Source organism: Colobus angolensis, unplaced genomic scaffold (assembly GCF_000951035.1).
Source record: "Colobus angolensis palliatus isolate OR3802 unplaced genomic scaffold, Cang.pa_1.0 Scaffold519, whole genome shotgun sequence".
In the NCBI taxonomy this organism is placed as follows: domain Eukaryota; kingdom Metazoa; phylum Chordata; class Mammalia; order Primates; family Cercopithecidae; genus Colobus; species Colobus angolensis.
Genome location: NW_012118699.1, coordinates 337,199 through 357,535, shown reverse-complemented (window position 1 = coordinate 357,535; position 20,337 = coordinate 337,199). Strand labels below are relative to the sequence as shown.

Genomic DNA, 20,337 nt, shown 5'->3' with positions numbered 1-20,337 from the left:
AAAAAAATAAAATAAAATAAAATAAGTATCACCACCTTAATCAGTGCTCAATTCACTTACGTGATACCCTCTTTCTAAATTCCTGGAAAATCTTCATATGCTTACTTTATGTATAAGTTGGTTTTATGAAATTTTAAATAAAATTATATAGTGTATTTGAAATAACTACACTTTGAAAGGTGACACACACAATCTCTCACCTAAATAACATTAGGGGATTCTGTAAGTCTAAACTGTAATGAAACTGCATAGAAGCACCGTGCTTTAATAGATAAACATGCTTTCAAACAAGTACAGCTTAAATCTGATACCGCTGTGCATGTGACCTGAAATTGTGCAACTAGATAATTCAATGACATGTGATGGAGTGGAATTCTTCATTTTGGAGTGGATGGTTATGAGCAGGCAAGGAAGAAAAGTTAAAAGTCTATATGTGGTATTACAGTAAGGTAAGTATATCGGGGTGTTCTCATATTTAATGCAATATACGTACAGAAGATTAGATATATGAATAGTTTCCATGTGCCCGTAAACGTGGGTTAATATTCAAATGGTACTGTTAGCTTAGAGTCCCTAGAATCCCCGACACCACATTTAATAGTACACACACCTAACATCATAATTTTGTACTTTAATACGATTCTCCAAACCAGAGGCCAGAAATCCTTGGAGAAATGGCTGATTCTATGTATGGAAAATATAATACAGGAAAATGAGCTCAGAATTTCTTGTAATACTAGGAAATAGGGAAGTGTTAAGAAACAAAAGGATGGTTTGTATCACAAAGACACAGAGTGCAAAGAAAATGAGCTCCTGTCCTCTGAATTAAAGTCTGGCTATTTGAGCGGTAAAATGAATAATGTAGCATGGATCTACACCAGAGTATGAAGTAAACACCCCTGAACCGTTTCTGAAATTAATAGATAATTGAATCAAGGAAAAATGGAAAGAAGGACACATCTCCCTTATAGAATAATCCAAATGACTTAAGTTGATAATCCTCTCATCAAGTGAGTGAACTTTAAATACTCATTAGTTAATTGTGGCATGAGATTAGAGACATGGAAAATATTTTCAGTGTTAGTGGATTTTATTCTGAGTTTTCAGACATAATGCAAAAACATGAATCAAGAAATAATAAAACTTTACATGTTACTTTATCCAAATTTATACACACAAGCACACACGTAGACACAGAGATAAATATAAATGTTTCAGCAATACACACTGATGAGGGAGTGAAAAGACAACCACAGACTTGGAGAACACACCTGCAAATCACATATTTGCTAAATGGCATTTTTAAAACTTGGTAAATAATTATTATCTGCAATTTTGAATTTTAGATGCAGAGGAAGCCACAGACCTGAAGAAAAGCAATCCTTGACCTCCATCTGCACCTGTCCAGGGGCTGCCCCTGTCTTATTTGGGTGCTGAGTTTCCCCTTCAGTCCAGCCTCCTCACGTCTCTGCAGGAAATTTTGTGTCTTGTCTCACACTGACTTCCCATCACTTGGTTTCTTAAATACCGTGATACATGGCCATTCACTCTCATAGCAAGTTCTCGAAATTGTATCTGGATACAGTGAGTCTACCCTTCAGAGAGTGTGCATAGTGTATCTGACTTCCATTATACTTTATATCTACTAGTCAATTCAGCCCCTTTCCTGGAACCTGGTGGACTCACCTCATTCAGTAGCTACTGAAGGTGAATCCAGAGGCTGCATAGGGGAGTCGCAAGAACTTCCCAGGCTATGACAGGTGGGACACATACACTAGCCATAAACAGGAACGAGACCACGTCCTTTGCAGAGGCATAGATGGAGCTGGAGGCCATTACTCTCAGCAAACTAACACAGGAACAGAAATCCGAATACTACATGTTCTCACTTATAAGTGGGAGCTAAACGATGAGAACACATGGACAGAGGGAAACAACACACACTGGGGCCTCTTGGAGGCTGGAGGGTGGGAGGAGAAAGAGAATGAGGAAAAATAACTAAAAATTACTAATAAGCACTGGGATTAATACTGGGTATATTAGTTTGTTTTCACACAGCTCATAAAGACCTACGTGAGACTGGGAAATTTATACAGAATAAAAGATTTAATGAACTCACAGTTCCACATGGCTGGGGAGGCCTCACAACCATGGCAGAGGTCTAGGATGAGCAAGTCATTTTTTACATAGATGGCAGCAGGCAAAGAGAGAGCATGTGCTAGGAAATGTCCCCTTATAAAACCATCAGCTTTTGTGAGATTTATTTACCATGATGAGCACAGTAAGGGAAAGACCTACCCCCATGGTTAAATTACCTCCCACTGGGTCCCTCCCACAATGTGTGAGAATTCAAGATGAGATTTGGGTGGGGACACAACTCAACCGTATCATGTCCCTGGCCCCTCCAAAATCGCAAGTCCCCATATTTCAGAACCAATCATGCCTTCCCAACAGTTCCCCCAAAGTTTTAACTCATTTCAGTGTTAACTCAAAAGTCCACAGTCCAAAGTCTCATCTGAAACATGACAAGTCTCTTCCTCCTGTGAACCTGTAAAATTAAAAGCAAGTTAGTTACTTCCTAGATACAATGGGGCTATAGGTATTGGGTAAATACAGTCATTCCACATGGGAGTATTTGGCCAAAACAAATGAACTACAGATCCTATGCAAGTCCAAAATCCAGCAGGGCAGTCAAATCTTAAAGCGTCAAAATGATCTCTTTTGATTTCATGTCCCAAATTCAGGTCATGCTGATGCTGAAAGGTGGGTTCCCATGGTCTTGAGCAGCTCTGGCGCTGTGGCTTTGCAGGGTACAGCCTGCCTCACAGCTGCTTTTACAGGCTGGTGATGAGTGGCTGCAGCTTTTCCAGGCACAGAATGCAAGTTGTTGGTGGATATATCATTCTGGGGTCTGGAGGATGGTGGCCCTCTTCTCGCAGCTCTACTACGGAGTTCCCTAGTAGGGACTCTGTGGCAGGGCTCAAACCCTACATTTCCCTTCCACACTACTGGGACTTGGGACATCTTACCTGGACTATTTACCTGGATTTGCTTACGTCTTACCTGGATTAGCTATTTGTTTATACCTTCCCTAGGCTATTTGCTTACATCTTACCTGGACTATTTGCTTACATCTTACTTGGACTATTTGCTTACATCTTACCTGTCTATGGACTATTTGCTTACATCTTCATACAATCATGGAAGAATGGGGGAGGGATCTGGAATGGCAGATTTGTCTTTCTTCACATAGGACAAGGTACTGGAAAAGTTCTTCCCTGTAGGATCTTTTGGAGAAGGCTCTTGGTACAGTTTTCAGTAATTATAGCTTCCCCACTTCTGACCCATAGGAAATATATTTGGATTGTTTTTTTTTCTAATCTGGAGGTTTCTGGAGGGAAAGTCCAGAACACTGAGGAGCGTTCGGCCCTCTGGAACTGTCACTTCACCATAGTCCACATCTGTCTTGCAGACATCTAGAGTTCTTACCAAGTAAGTGCCCTCAACAGCTTGTTTATATATATATATGTACGTATATATGTATATATATTTATGTACATATATGTATGTATATGTATGTATATATGTATATATGTACACATATGTGTGTGTTTGTGTGTGTGTGTGTGTGTGTGTGAGAATATTCTTCTGCAGCTTATGTTTCAGTAAAGCAAGTGTCAACTGCTATTCTGGACACACTTGTCTCTCCAGCTTTGGGAGTGGGAAATTTTTGATTGGAATGTCATTCCTTTGATGAATTCCCAAAGGTATTGAAGATCAGATTGTGCAGACGCCTCTTGACATAAGAATGAGGTGATGACTTTTGTAATCTTTACATTTTGGAGCAAAGACCAAAAATACAATCAAAGGTCCTCTTCATGTGTTACTGGAGGCAGGATTCTAATCTGATTACATAGATGTGGCAGCTGGTCTGACATAAATGAACACGCAAGGAAACAGAAAAAGGACATGGCACAACGGTTATGAAAAAGTCTCGGCAATTTTAATTTTCTTCTGAGGAAGCTGAAGTTGTGCAAGTAAAACAGTGTGACTGGTCATGTGTCAGGTGAAGTTGTGTTCTGGAAAGTATCTCCAGTCCTGGGCTGGATCCAGTAGGTGCACTCAGGCCCCCAAACCTAAAGCAGGGACTTTTATCCCTTAAACAGATGATATTCCAATGAGAAAGCTGTTCTCAGGTGAGCTGCAGAGCAGGGAGGAGGAGACGGAGGTGTCCTTGGCTTCCCAGAAATTGATGAAACTTGAAGACCAAGGCCACCTCCGTGGATCAGAGATCTACCTATGAGTACATTATATCAGCTCTGGTTTCAGGAATTTTTGGCTGTGGGGGAGGTGAAGGAATGTGATTTATTCCTTTCTGCTAACACAGTGTGCTTCAGAGACAATGAATTGAAAATTTAATAAATATACTTTTTTGCCATAGTAAGGGAGAGAATATGAATAATTCATGGCAATGCAAGTGGTCACTTCAGAGCTGGCAGAAGGAGCAAGTGCACAACTGAGAGAAGGAAGCGCCCTGCCCCAGGAAGCAGGTGCGGTAAGAACATACCCTGAGAACTGCCCTCCAGATACCACGTGTCAGTGGAACCTGGGCCCGTGCCTGGGATTTGTAGGTAGTGTGGAGAGCAGAGCACAGCTCCATTCCTCCTCACTGTGTGACCTAGGATGTGACCTCTTCCTCTGAGCTTCATTCTAACCAGGTGTTAAAATCAAATAACAGCAGTAACTTTACCTGTAAACTTTCCGATAAGAGCCAGTGATGATCAGAATTGTTATCACTGTTGTTGTCCAAACCCTTAAATATCATAAAACTACCTGTGTGACCCCTCGTCTCAGACCTCAGATGACCACCTCGCAGAGAGCACACCTGCTTTGTTTCTGTCACAAACGTGGTATTAGAACTGGAAAGTATGTGTACCTTGTTACAGAGTTTATCTTAGTTATGTTACACTGAATGAAGTTAGAATTAGTGACAGCTAGAAATTTAGCTGCGGGGATATCTAAGCAAACTGTCGATGGTGTGTCTTCATTTCTCCTTGCTTATTATAGATAATGTGAGAGGAGAGAGAAAAATTTAAGAGGAAACTATGGACCAATAGTCAGGTGTTTGATAAACAAAGGAGGTTTTCACATCTTCTGAAAACCCCATTAAATTAAATAAATTGAGGAAGTTTAAGACATTTTTCCACATTATGGATGCATGTCTAATACAGACTTAGATTTAAATGCAAAAAGAGATAACACAGAAAATGGAAATTCGGCAGCAGATCATTTTGTCCAATAGGCATATTTAAACTAGTTTGTGATTTTAGCTAAATATCCCAGTAATAAACCCCACATCCAAATAAGAAATTATAAAATTTCAATGTTTAATGACTGGTTGAGGGAAGCTTGAACTAACATTATTTTGATCAATCATACCTCAATAATAAAACTTTGTCCAGTGGCCCAACTTTTCTAGGGGCTGCCTGAGTAAATAGTTTCTACTTCCCCTACCTGGCAGAATCAATCATCCTGTAAATCCTGGGAGTCACTAAGAACAGACAGAAGTTTGACTACTTTGAAATTTTGAGCAACCCAAAATTACTCTCTGGGCTGACTGGTGAGGGTGATCTCTATGAGCCTCGTCTTTGAAGAGTGTATGGTGGCTTTTGTTAAAATGAACAGGTAGCAACAAAGACAGTCAAGGAAAATGAAGAAGCAGAGGAACATGGTCCAAACAGAAGAACAACATAAAGGTCCAGAAACCAACATCAATGAAAAGGAAGCGTGTGGTTTACCTGGCAGAAAACCTTAAGTAAATGTTAGAAACATATTCAATGAGCTAGTGGCACCATGCAAGAACAATGCGAGAATTTTAATAGAGATAAAACATTTAGAAGATGACTAAACAAACCTATTGATGCTGAAGAATACAATGTCAGCCAAAAATTTTAATAGAGGATTTTAGACCAGACTAGATCAAGTAATAGAAAAAACAGTAAACTCAAAGAAAGATCATTTGAAATAGTAGAGACAGAGAAGAAAAATTTCAATGAAAAAAATAAAATAGAGTTAAAGACTTATGAGTCAGGAAGCACATTGAAAACTAAATGATGCATTGAGGAGTTATGCAAAAATAGTCTTATTTTTGCATACAAAAGGGGTAGTGAAGGAAGAGGGTGTGTGTGTGTGTTTATTGGGGGGAGAGAGAGAGAGAGAGAGAGATGTGTGAAAAGATTTTTCAAAGAAGTAATGGCATAGAAACTTTCTAAATCTGGAAAAGCAAATATTCACCCACATCCAAGAAGCTCTATAGATTTTAAGTAAGGTAAACCAAATGAGAAAAATCTGAGATAGTTTGAAACCACATTGTTAAAAGAAAAAGTTTTTGAAAACAGAAAGAAAAAGAGCAGATTTAGCAGATTTCTCAGCGTAAGGTTTTCAGTCCAGAATGGAGAGGAATTATATTCAATAATATATGGTTTATTGATAGAGATTATTTCTGAGAAATGTATTTCTAGTCAATGTCATCATTGTGCAAGCATCATAGGGAGAACTTTCACAAACATACAAGGAATATCCTACTACACATAGACTATGTGAAATAGCACAATGTTTCCAGACAACTAACCTGTGCAGAGTGTCACTGCACCAAACACTGCAGGGAACTGAAATGCCGCGATAAGTATCTCTCTATCTAAACACATCTAAATATGGAACATCCTTAGTGAAAACACGGTATTACAATGTTATGTGGCCACAAACATATATGTGGTCTATTGCTGACTGAAACACTGTTAGGTGGCCCATGACTGTATTCAAATTGCTGGGGAAAAAGAATGAAAAACAAACAAAACTCTGCCAACCAAGGAACTTCAACATGTAAATCTTTTTGTAAAATAAAAGATAGGTAAGACCTTTCCCAGAGAAGCAAAAACTAAAGGAGTTTTTCAACACTGGGCCTGCCTTAAACACCAAAGGGTCTCAACTAGGTCTGCAGAATAATGACATTGCTGCATCAGCTCCATTCTGGCCTCTGCCATGTGACAGTTTTGTGTGAATTTTCTTTCTGCTCTCTCATAACTTTTCTCGCTCAACTTCTAACTCCATTCTCCTTTTAATTCTCAGTTCATTGACAAGATTCATATTTAGCTAAGAACATTAAAAACTTTGGAAAAAAATTTCATCTTAAGCTCAACAGATTTAATTAACGGTCTTCACGGATGCCCATCTGTTTTTTCTTGTTTCGTTTTCCTGTGGGATATGGCTCTTGTTTCTACCTCAGTCCAATCCTTATTTCCATATGCATGACGTACCCAACCATCACACATCCAGGAACATCCTGGAGGAAGGGATTCTACCATCTGCCTCATCGGGCTTCAGGTGCACAGTGGCCATTCCTTCAGCTGTTGTATGTGCTTTAGGGCTTTCCATTTAAAAGTGTATTTCACTATCCCCCAAATAAAGTTCCTGGACCTTCAAAAGTGATGTGGCGTTGGGGGCGTTGACAGCCAAATTTCATTGAAAGTCTCTTCTGCCCTTGGTAATTGAGGAAGACTGGGAGGAAGGGAACAAAACTCAGACCTCATGTAGCTCCTTACTTAGCAATAGATTCAGTGCAAATTTAGAAAGTTATAGACACAGAGTAATGTTGGTGTGGTTTTCTGTGGCATACTAGGGAGACAGCAGAAGATGATCAATGGTCAGTCTCCATCCAACTGGTACCCATTGTCCATTAGATAGGTCCTAATAAAAGATAAAAGACAACTTTTGTGACAAAGTCCCAAGGTCTTCTTTGAAACACTTTGCCCAGAAATTGGCCAACAGGGACATGACAAGTTTTTATATCAGAGCTACTATTTTTTGCCTACTTTATGTAGAAATCTGAGAGATGTGCCCAGTCTCAAGGGGCTGATTCTCCATCCAGGGACAGCGCTAACAGAGTTATGTGGTATTAGTCGGTCTGGGTCTTCATAGGAAGCCAACACGGAGTGGGTGGCTTAAACAACAAATATTGATTTGCTTAAAATTTTGAAGTCTGAATGTTGAAGATCAAGGTGCTGGCAGGGTTGGTTCTTGGTGCGGCTTCTTCCTGGCTTGCACTTGGCCACTTTCTAGTGCACTGCGTCTCCGCATGGCCTCTTCTCTGCGTGCACGTGAAGAGTGAGAGGTCTCTGGTGTCTCTTCCTCTTCTTATAAATACAACAGGTCTGTTGCATTAGGGTCTTACACTTCTGACCACATTTAACCTTAATTGTATCATTAAAATTCCAATAGAGATCCATTGAATTTAAGGCTTCAGCATATGAGTTTCAAAGACGGAACAATTCAATTGATGACACAAACCAAGAGATGGTGACAACCATTAGTATATATATATATTTTAAACAATAAATTATAATGGACCGTGCAGGAACTTGCAGGTAAGTTCCTAGTAATTGGTGAAACTTCAACTATAAGAGGAAAATTTGTCTTCCTCCTTTCTTTCCTGGCACAAGAATGTGAGGAAGAAGAATCACAGATAATAAACTAAGAGGAGCCCTGCAGAGAGCTGAGGTGCTGGTGAGGAGGGAGAGCACTGAGCAGATGAGGAAGCCCCGCCCTCCCTGCACCTGCTCCTGACCCGGCCTCCTGCTCTGTGGTCCCCGCGCGCCCCCTGCTGGTCCTGAGCGGCACCTGCGCCCGCCCCCTCCGTCTCCCTGCAGGGAGGTTTGTGTCTGGGCTCACACTCGCCTCCCCTCACTGTGCCTCTCGCACAGTAATACACGGCCGTGTCCGCGGCGGTCACAGAGCTCAGCTTCAGGGAGAATTGGTTCTTGGACGTGTCTACTGACAGGGTGACTCGGCTCTTGAGGGACGGGTTAAGGTATTTGCTCCCACTATTATCGATGTGCCCAATCCACTCCAGCCCCTTCCCTGGGGACTGGCGGATCCAGCCCCAGTAGTAACCACTGCTGATGGAGTAACCAGAGACAGCGCAGGTGAGGGACAGGGTCTCCGAAGGCTTCACCAGTCCTGGGCCCGACTCCTGCAGCTGCACCTGGGACAGGACCCCTGTGAACAGAGAGACCCACAGTGAGCCCTGAGATCAGAGACAGCCTCCCATATCGTCATATCTGCATCCCCGAGACACTCACATCTGGGAGCTGCCGCCAGGAAGAGGAAGAACCACAGGTGCTTCATGTTCTTACACAGGATGTCCGTGACTCTCAGAGAGCATCTCCCATGTGAGCAGGACCCTGAATTTAAGGAAATGTGTGGTGGTTTCCTGTAGGTGCCTAAGTAAGGATTTGCATGTGGGTGGTGCCTTTGTATGGAGAGGTGTAAAAAGAGGATGGAGGACCCTGTCTTTCGGGCTCACCCTGAGAGGAGGATGCTGGCTGTGCCCTCTGAGAACTTGGGTCTCTTCCTGGGGCCTCCCCTCACCAAGTCCAGAGTCCTCTTCTTCCAGGCAGGGAGATGTGAGATGTGCTGAAGGAGGTGGTCTGGGAGATGAGTGTGATCATGGATCAGGGACAGATTTTGGAATAGGGTCAACTGTTCTACCCTTAAAGATTCATATAAAACCAACCACATATCCAGGTCATTTACATTGTCATTTACTACTTCAGACACATTGAAACAACTGCTGAATGTAATAATGACAGTGACTTCAAGCAATCCTGGATCCATCCAATGTTTATTGTAGTTCAGAACATCCATCATGGTTAGAGGGAAGCTCACTGTCCCTGGAAGTGGGTCATTTATAAAAGCACCAGAGAGCTGTCCTTCTGTGACCTTTTGGTATTTGGGATTCAGTCTGAGATCTTAGGAGAAGGTAGTGGGACATGTGTCCATTCTTCTCAGTGTGTGACCTTGAAGATGTGGCCTGGTCTCTAAACAATTCTGATTAAAAATATGTAGATTCTGGATTGCAGTGACAACTTCAGACAAAAACTCTATAACAGGTCAGCACTGGAGGATAGTCTCATGAAGATCATAAAGATTAGTGCGATTACCTTTCCTGGGAACCAGAGAGAAACCCTGTGACCCCTCTCCTCTAGAGCACAAGAAACTCTGGTCCTTCCCTGACAGGTCACACTTGTGAAACAGCCACATATTTATCAAGCCCAGAGTCCTTACCCACATATTTATCATTTCAGGTCCATCTGTCTCTGAAAGACTTTATCCTCCATTGATTTGCATGAACACACTCTACGATGTGCTGTATTGCAACTTGTGCATTTGACATTAGTTTGGTGAATTACGTAATAAACAATCTATCTCCTTGGATGTGGATAACAGGAGAGTCTTCAGAAGTCTGATGTGTTTTGAAATCAGGACAAACCTGGGCTGTCTTATTAGGACCTGAACTGTGGGGAAAAGAAAGAGAGATCAGCCTGTTACTGTGTCTATATAGAAACAAGTAGACATAAGAGACTCCATTTGGTTCTGTATTTGAGATGCTATTAATCTGTGACCCTGCCCCCAACCTTGTCCTTGCAAGAGACATGTGCTGTGGTGACTCAAGGCTTAACGGATTTTCGGCTGTGCAGGATGTGTCTTTGTTAAACAAGTACCTGAAGGCAGCTTGCTGGTTAAAAATCCTGCCCGTCCCTGGGCAATGGAACATCTCGGTGTAAAACCCATTGTGTGCTTTGTTTACTGAGCAAGGAGAAAACCGCCTTTAGGAATAAGGTGGGACTTGCTGGAGCAATGCTGCTAAAAGGTTTATGGAGATGTTTGCATATGCATCTCAAGGCACAGCATTTTCCTTTTAACTTATTCATGTCACAGGGATTTTTGTTCATATGTCTTACTGCTGATTTCCTCCCTACAATGATCCTATTGTCCAGCCACTCCCTTATGTTTAAGATGGTAAAGATAATGATCAATAAATACTAACGGAACTCAGAGACCGGTGCGTCGTGGGTCCTCTGTAAGCTGAGCGCCGGTCCCCTGGGCCCCGCTTTTCTTTCTCTATACTTTGTCTCTGTGTCTTATTTCTTTTCTCAAGTCTCTCATTCCACCTAACGAGAAACACCCACAGGTGTGGAGGGGCAGGCCACCCGTTCACTGAACAACTGGTCTTACCTGTGGGACAACAGAGGGAAAGAAACAGACCCCACACCAGAGCCAGGTGAGCTCCTTACCTACCAGATGGTCCCTGGGCATTTAGTTTGAACAGATCAAGAAGGACCTTCCTCACCCTCAGGAGAATTATGAACATTGAGGGAAATTGAGATAAATTTTTATTTACAGAGAATAATTCATAAGCTTGTAGACCTCTATGTGGATGTGTACAGGGTTGCTAGGATATGCTTATACACAGAACAGAAAGAATTATAATTTGTGGAAAGAAAAACAAAGAGCTTCTGAATTTGTAGATATTGTTTGCCACAAATGGGTCAGGTCACTAGATCATCTTATGTTGCTGGAGGTAAAACTTCTCAACATTGTCATGGAGACAAAAAGCAAAAGAGGAAAGATTCAAGTGAGATTCCTTTGAAAAATACCAGTAATGAACAGGCCAAAAGAAGTGAACCATTATGGAAAGAGTGCTAAGAATTGGGGTTTGAGAACCTCTGCCTAGATTTCAGAAGACGTATGAAAACACCTGGATGTCCAGTCATAAGTTTGCTGCAGCGGTGGAGTACTCATGGAGAACCTCTGCTAGGGCAGTGAGGAAGCGAAATATAGGGCCAGAGCTCCCACACAGAGTCTCGACTGGGGCACTGTCGAGTGGAGCTGTGAGAAAAGGGCTGCCATCCTCCAGATCCCAGAATGGTAGATCCACTGACAGCTTGCACTGTGTGCCTGGAAAAGCCACAGACACTCAACACCAGCCTGTGAAAGCAGCCAGGAGGGATGCCGTATCCTGTAAATCCACAGGGGTGGAGCTGCTCAAGACCATCGGGACCCACCTGTTGAATCAACATGTCCCGGATGTGAGAAGTGGAATTGTAGGTGATCATTACGGAGCTTTATGATTTGACTGCCCTGCTGGATTTTGGACTTGCATGGGGCCTCTTTGTTATGGCCAATGTCTGTCACTTGGAATGGGTATGTTTACCCAATGCCTGTAACTTGCTTTTGAATTTACAGGCTCACAAGTGGAAGGGACTTGCCTTGTCTCAGATGAAAGGTTGTACTGTGGACTTCTGAGTTAATGACGAAATGAGTTTGGACTTTGGGGAGCTGCTGGGAAGGCATGATTGGTTTTGAAATGTGAGGACATGAGATTTGGGAGGGGGCAGGGGGTGGAATGATATGGTTTGGCTCTGTCCCCACTCAGGTCTCATATGGAAGTGAAACTCCCATGATTCCCAATGTTGTGGGAGGGGCCCAGTGGGAGGTGACTGAATTATGGGGGTGGGTCTCTCCTGCACTGTTCTCATAATAGTGAATGAGTCTCATGAGATCTGACAGTTCTAAAAAGGGGAGACCCCAGCACGAGCTCTCTTCTCTCATCTGCTGCCATGTCAGATGTGCCTTTCACCTTTCACTGTGGTGGTGAGGCCTTTCCAGCCACGTGAAACTGTAAGTCCAAAAAAACTCTTTCCGTTGTAAATTGCCCATTCTCTGGTAAGTCTTTATCAGCAGTGTGAAAACAGACAGATGCAGTCAGACATGCTCTACTCAAGGTCTCTGCACATGGAGAAAAACCAGTGAAAGTGGAAAATACATTTTCTTGGTTTGTTGAAAAATACCTACAGAAAACACAACCTTATGTGAAAATTACAATCATTTGCAGATGCATATTTGTTCATTTATCTTCAAATGAAATAAAGTAAAAGCAGGCGTTCTGTTTCAAAATCCACAAAGAGTGTGTTGACCTTGAGAATACACCCCTCTCCCAGTCTCTAAAGGCAGGAACATGCACATGGATCAGGTGTCAAGCTGCTGCTTTGTGACGTCTATGGTACGGCTTGTGCTGAAGCCCAGGTGCTGTGGTCTACTCTAATGGAAGGAAGGACTCTTCAATGGTTTTGAGGCAGAGCCATTACTGGAGTCATCGGGGTCCGCTGTGGGGTATGCTCCTCAGGACACTGACCAGTGTGATCAAGGCAGGGTCATCTCTGCCCCCAGAGTGACACTCAGGCTTCTGCAGGGTGTGGATGTGTCCTCCTGATACAAAAAGAAAAAAAAAAAAGATACAAGGTTGTGGGGATGTTTTGCAGTCAGAGACAACACCAAATGTTAGTACAGAATTGTAAATCTAGAGAAATTCCCTGGGGTAATTTGGTAGCAAGGCAGCTCCAGACCATGATGGGAAACCAGCCCTTGCACCACCTGCACTTGCCCCTGGAGACAGCCCCGTGCACAGTGTCCCAGGCGTTCCCTGGTTGTCCCAGTTGCCCTGCAGGGAGGTTTGTGTCTGGGCTCACACTGACTTCTCCTCACTGTGTCTCTCGCACAGTAATACACAGCCGTGTCCTCGGCTCTCAGGCTGTTCATTTGCAGAAACAGTGAGTTCTTGGCGTTGTCTCTGGAGATGGTGAATCGTCCCTTCACAGAGTCTGCGTAGTATGTGGTACCACCACTTGTACTAATAACTGAGACCCACTCCAGACCCTTTCCTGGAGCCTGGCGGACCCAGTGCATGTCATAGCTACTGAAGGTGAATCCAGAGGCTACACAAGAGAGTCTCAGAGAACCCCCAGGCTTTACCAAGTCTCCCCCAGACTCTACCAGCTGCACCTCACACTGGACACCTGCAAAAACAGAGACATCCTGGTCAGAGACCACCACACATAGGCCCTGTTTCTCTCACTTATGTCCAATCACACTCAATATCTCTCATTCTCCATAAATCACCTTTTAAAATAGCAACAAGGAAAATCAAACTCAGCACAAACTCCATGGTGCGTCTTCTGTGTTCAGTGTTCGTGACCAAGTGGAGACAGCTGGGAATCCCGGGGCTGTGGCTCCTCTCCCAGAGCTGCAGGGTCAGGATTTGACTGGTTTTCAACAGCAGAGGGAGGGCCCTATTTGCATATCTCCTACTACACAGAGAGCTCTGGGGTGGGAGCCATGAGGAGACAGCAGACTCCAGATAAAATGACAGGGCCCCGCAGGAGTTGGGTGACAATGATGGTATTTGGAAAACACGCTGTCTTATTAGGAAATTTTGTTGTGATCAATATTTTGCACTATTTTATTTTTTATATATTTGTGTAAATTGTGTTCTGTAGGAGTCAATGGTTTCTCCATTTACATATGTGGATGTAAACTCACACATGGAGGAGGGGCTAAGTGTGTGTCTAGGAGCCCATGTCTGGGATGACTGAGCCCCGGTATCTGAGCCTGTTATTCCTCATCATTGTTACTCCCTGAACCAAACCTTAGTAAGAATTGGACATACCTAGTATGCTTTGTGGAACCCATTTCCTGTACTGAGAATACGTGTGATTTTGTTGCACTCTACCATTCACCTAAAAATAAGGAGGGAACTAGGATTCAGGAGTTAAATTCTCAGACATTTCTGACATTTAATATGTATTTTCTGTCTTTATACCACCCTTTCTTTGTCTAATTTTTCATTTGTCTGTTTATAATAAATTTTGTGAGTGTTATTTGGCAGATAATAGCTTCACATATTTAAAGTGTGCAATTATAAACATGAAGTGTCATCATTACCAAAGTGGACAAGTGAGTTTCCCTCAACATTTTCTCTTGTTCTTCTGTATGTCTCCTCCTTTCCCCTTCCTTTTGTCTACCCTTTTCCCAGGTAACTACTGATCTTCTGGATATTACCTTAGATTCTTTTTCATTTAAAAGAAATTACATAAATGGAGTAACACGGTGTATATTCTTATTTGTCTGGCTTATTTTGCTCATCATAAACATTTAGATATTTTTCTTTGTTGTTCTGTGTGCCAGAAATATATTTCTTATAAGTGTTGAGTAGTATTCCAGTGAACACATTTACCATAATTTGGTTTTTTGGGGGGGCAGCTGAAAAATGTTTGGATTCTTTTATTATTCTAGGTTTTACTTAAAAAGTATGCTGCTCAGCTTTAAAATGTACATAAATGAGAAATATATATATTTATGTATTTATTTTTGAAACAATAACATCAGCAATATATATGTATTTATTTTTGAAACAATAACATCAGCAATAACAGATACATAGAAAATATGGAAGTTTGCAAGTTTTATTTAATGCTTCAGATAATTGAAGTTTTAAAACAAAAAAAAAATGAAATCTAGGGAGAGGCAAGTTCTTGTGTAGAATAATAAAGCCAAGATATGAAATTACCTGAGGCAGAGTCTGTCGTATTCAGTGTAGGCCATTACAAAATGGAGCACAAATATACATTGGATTGCTTGAAGTCGAGTATGTGAAGCGTGTTGTAGTGAGAAATTCTAAGGGACAACATACTGAAGAGTTGTCTGATTCTCTTAAATCCTTTACAGTCACAAAAATCTGTCTTTCCCAAAGTGACTGTCTGAGAGAGAATGAGAGCCCACACTTCTGAAACTCATCCAGACCCAGCTCTCTGATTCCCACTACAAAACTAAGATATTACCCTGCAGGAGCAAGCCATGAAAATCAGTATCCTAGGGCACTGAAGCTACCCCTCATGAGTTGATATGGGAACAGAGGTCCCCATCAAAGATCTATTGAGAAGCAGCTCCCTCACTTTCTTACGGAATCAGAGCCTTAATCTGCAGGTCATGGCAGCAGATCTGGAAGATGGTGACATCAATAGGGAACATTAGAGCAGTGGGAGGGAACAACTGGGGAAAACAGGAGGACTCTACCCCGGGGGAAGAGGCAAGAACACACAGACCAGCACCCCATTAGGAGGAGGGTCGGAAAAACTTGGAAGGTCACACTCAGACTCAGGATCACAATGATTTTCTAGAAATATGGCCCCACGAGAGGTCAGAGACTCTTCCTTTAGTCTAAAGCCTTCCACTAATTTCACAATTGGCAGCTAAATACAACACTTTAATTCACCGTAGGAACGTGAAAGAGATTCTCTGTAGAATGGAATGAGGTGAATATTCAAAGCCAAGCAGGCATAAAAAACAAGGTCTCACTAGAGGATATGAAGTCTCTGGTGGACATAGAAGAATACACTTCAACTCCTACAGCCATTGCAAAAGGAAATGTCAAATACAGCTCTGAAGAGATGCACAGACATCTTCACAACCAAGGCCCAGCAAAGACAGGGTGTGGTAAAATACGGGCAGAAATGCACAAAATAAAATAATAAGTCAATATCAAGGATTCAAATATGGCTGGCTATCAACAAAAACATTGACATACATCAATGAAAAACACCAAAGTCATAATGGAAAAATCATCAGAATTGATATTTGTAAATGACACAATACTAGAACTATCTTATTAAGTAGGATATTTAAAGTAATTAAAATTAATTTGTTAAAAGTGTCTGAAAGAAAATGTGGACACAATGCAAGATTAGATAGGTAACTGACAGACAGAAATACTAAGAAAGAATCACATGGAAATTCATAAAATCATCAAAAGTGATTCAGTATAAAACTGAATATACCTTGGGTATGCTCAGCTTAGAATTTGCTCAGCTTATAAATGAAATCAGGAATTTAAACTCCATTACTGGAAATTACACAAAATGAATTTCAAGGGGAAAACGAGTGAAGAAATATAAGAACTAATATCAAAAAGTATAGTGTAGATATATTTCAAATTTCAGAAATAGAAGTTAGAAACACAGAGAAAAATATCTTAAGAAATAATGATATACTTATATCTTAAGATATATTTCTTAAGAAAAACATCTTAAGAAAGTGAAACACCTAACCACAGACCCAAAAATCAGAGAACCCCATGCCGGGTAAGCACACACAGACACATACCTGCACCATACATATGATCATACTCTGTGAGCCAAGATTTCAAGATTACAGTGAACTGTTACCACACAACTGCACTTCAAACGTGCAATAGAGAGAGACTTCATCTCTAAAAACAAACAAAAAAGAATCAATAATATTTTTGGCCTGGCGCAGTGGCTCACACCTGTAATCCCAGCACTTTTGGAGGCCAAGGCAGGGTGGGCACCTGAGGTCCAGAGTTTGAGACCAGCCTGACCAACTGGGAGAAACCCTGTCTCTACCGAAAATACAAAATTAGCCGGGTGTGGTTGTGCATGCCTGTAATATCAGCTATTGGGAGGCTGAGGCAGGAGAATCACTTGAATCCGGGAGTTGGAAGTTGCGGTGAGCCAAGATCGTGCCATTTCATTCCAGCCTAGGCAACAAGAGCGAAAGTCCATCTCAAAAAAAAAATTTTTTTTTCACAGGATTGCAACGCTAATAAAATAGGAGACGTTAAACTGAGCAAAGATCCTCTGGTGTTCCTGATGTTTTTAAACAGATAGCTGACCTAAGACCTTCAGACTAAGCTGATAACCCTTAATAGTAATACGTTTCCACCCAAGTCACTGGACCGGGACCCCGGTCTAATTCCCCACACCTTCCTCCTGCTTCTCATTACTATTTGCTTTGGCTTATAAACACTCATCTCATTTTCTGTAGACCTTGGTATTGTCCATCATATTGAGCCCTTATCTCTTTTCTTGTTCGTTATTTTTATAGTTGCTACATAGAATAACTTGTCACACTGTATATTGGTGTGTGACTGCTGATAGCTTAAGGCTCGTTCCTCCATTACCTCCTTTTTTTACACACAAGGTGAATATCAGTCAGGATCACAGGAGCTGCCTTATTTGATGCGAGTGGGAGTTTCCTATTCTACAAACCCCTTTCTGTGAGTAGAAACACTCAGTCCCCCCCGACCACCAAACCATGGTAAAAACCCTGAGCCCGTCTCCTTCCCTGCTCTATCAAGCCATTGTGGACTTTCCTGAGAGAACTGCCCTGCTCTCAGCAGACACCTCTAGTGTGGAGATAATTATCCCTTCCACATCCACTTGGTCTGAGGGTGTGTCACCACCAGGTATCACATCCACACTGAATCTCAGTTGACATATCTCGGCCTTTGCATGCCATCAGCTACAGCTGGGGCTGGGAGCTTGGTGCCCCAGCTCCTATGAACAGGACACACCTGATCCCTGAGCCAACTCCGGGACAGAGCTGGACATGAGATATGGTTGGCTCTGGGTTCCCACCCAAATCTGATCTTGAATTGGAATCTCCACAAGTCCAGGGAGGGACCTGGTGAGAGGTGACTGGATTATGGGGGCGGCTCCTCCATGCTGTTTTCATGATAGCGATTGAGGTCTCAGGAGATCTGAAAATTTAAAGTGTGTGGTAGCTCTCCCCACTCCTCCTGCTGCCATGTGAGCCGTCTCTTTGTTTCCCCTTCACAGTCTGCCTTTACTGCAAGTTTCTCGAGGCCTCTCCACCATGCAGAACTATGAGTCAATAACCTGTTTTCTTTATAAATTACCCAAATTCAGGTAGTTCCTTGTAGCAGTGGGAAAACAAACTAATATAACATGCCTGGAGTGGCTTAATAAACCCCCTTCACTTCATAAAATGATGTCATTATTTTGCCGTATTGTTGTGTTTCCATAAAAATATAGAGAAGGGCAGGCTCATTCCTATGAATATTCAAGAGTCTCTGACTTCTTATGTATTTTATTTCTGTCTGATTCCGTTTCTACCAAATTACACATGTTACAGTTAGTACTGTCTTTAATGACGTTAAGCTAAAAAAAAATCTTCACATGAAGTGTTCAATTGTACAAATATTGTCACAGAGATCATTATTATTAGCATAGATAACTAGTCAATTACGCTCAAAATTTTCTCTTGTTCTGTAATTCCTCCTGTCTAGACTTTCCCTTCTCCTACAATATTCACAGTGAACTGCTGATTCTTTATGTAACTTTAGTTTTAATTCTATAGAATTGATAAAAGTGTATCATATGTATGTACTTTTATTTGTTTGGCTCGTTTTACTCACCATATGTGAATTTAACCATGCTGTTGAGCATATCCGACATTAGTATATTATCGTCACTGTCGGTAGTCTGCTGATGAATGACTTTTCCACAATTTGTTTACTAGTTAAACTGATGATTGACATTTGGATTGTTGGCCCTCTCAGTATTATCACAAAGCTGCTACTCAGCTTGGAGAAGTACACAGCTGAGAAAGTCATGGTTCTTATACTTACAACAGCATGAACAACAACAAAGCTGAGAAAGCTGCACATTAATCAATTTTATTCAATACTTCAGGTAATGAAAGTCATAGATTTCTTTGTGTGTGGAGTGGGGGTATGTCCATTTGTGTGAGAGAGAACAAGGAAGAAAGGGAGATAGAGAAAGAGAGGAAACCTACAAAACTGACCACAATTTATGAGGTCCTCAAGTAATTACGGGGAGTTAGTCCTTACGGACAAGGCCGATATAAGTTGAAGAGGAAAACTTGATATACCCAATATATATGGTTATATATTTATAGAAATATGATTTTTTAATCATACAAACACGCACATGCATTAGAACAGATGTAGTGGAGGGTGTCTAGTGGGGAAATAGGATGGTGACACAAAACCCCTTATCCAGCCCCTTTTCACCCCAGCTGCACCTGCCCTGAGGCTGAGCCTAGAACCTGCTCTTTCTGAGTTCCCACAATAGTCCTGCGCCCCCTGCTGTACCCAGTCCCCTCCGGTGTCCTCGTTTTCCTCACGGTTCCTGAGAGCCCCCGGCGGACCTGAGTGCCTCTACAATGGTCGTGCGTTTGCCCTGGAATCCAGAGCAACTCCTTCCATCATCAGCACCCCTTGCTGTCCTGTGCACCCCTCCAGGAAGGTTTGGCTGTGAGCTCACACTGTGGTCCCCTCACTCTGTCTTTTCTTTAAAAATACATGGTTGTGTGCTTGTTGCTCACAAAGCTCAGCTGTAAAAACAAGCGCTTTTTGGACCCAAATTTGGAGATGGTGACTGGATTTATAAGGGGTGGGTGGGAATTTTTTCTCCCTTCATGACATGTGCACCTGATTCACTCCAGTCCTTCCCACGTGGACTCATGGATCCAGCTCCAGCAGGAAGTGCTGGTTATGATGGAAAATCCAGAGACAGCACAGGTGAGGGAGAGGGTCTGCAAGGCCTCCACCAGGGCAACAGTGCACTAAGAAACATCGTTGCTTGTGAGCACAGATTCTGGACAAAATGTTAACATTTCCGAAGACACATTTTAGTGAGAATAAAGAGCTCACTGGTGTTCAATTTTTGATTCTGCTAGAGCAATGCAGAAGATTCTGAGGTTAGACTCCCACAAATATATAGTCGCCTTTTCCCCGAAATCTTGCAACCAAGTAAAAGAGAGAAACTTATGTTAGGAGAATGGGTCTTGAAATATCTCTGTCTATGATAAGGATAATTT

General features: G+C 42.0%; 1 protein-coding gene across 1 annotated transcript in view; it reads right to left on the bottom strand.

Moving 5' to 3' along the window:
- Nucleotides 1-8,403: 8,403 nt before the first annotated feature.
- Nucleotides 8,404-20,337, bottom strand: part of LOC105525098 (putative V-set and immunoglobulin domain-containing-like protein IGHV4OR15-8) — a 29,154-nt gene continuing 17,220 nt past the window's right edge. Inside the window, exon 2 of the mRNA XM_011960622.1 lies at nucleotides 8,404-9,054. Coding sequence (XP_011816012.1) covers nucleotides 8,516-9,054 — 539 coding nt within the window. The 3' untranslated portion in view covers nucleotides 8,404-8,515. The remainder of the gene's footprint in view (nucleotides 9,055-20,337) is intronic.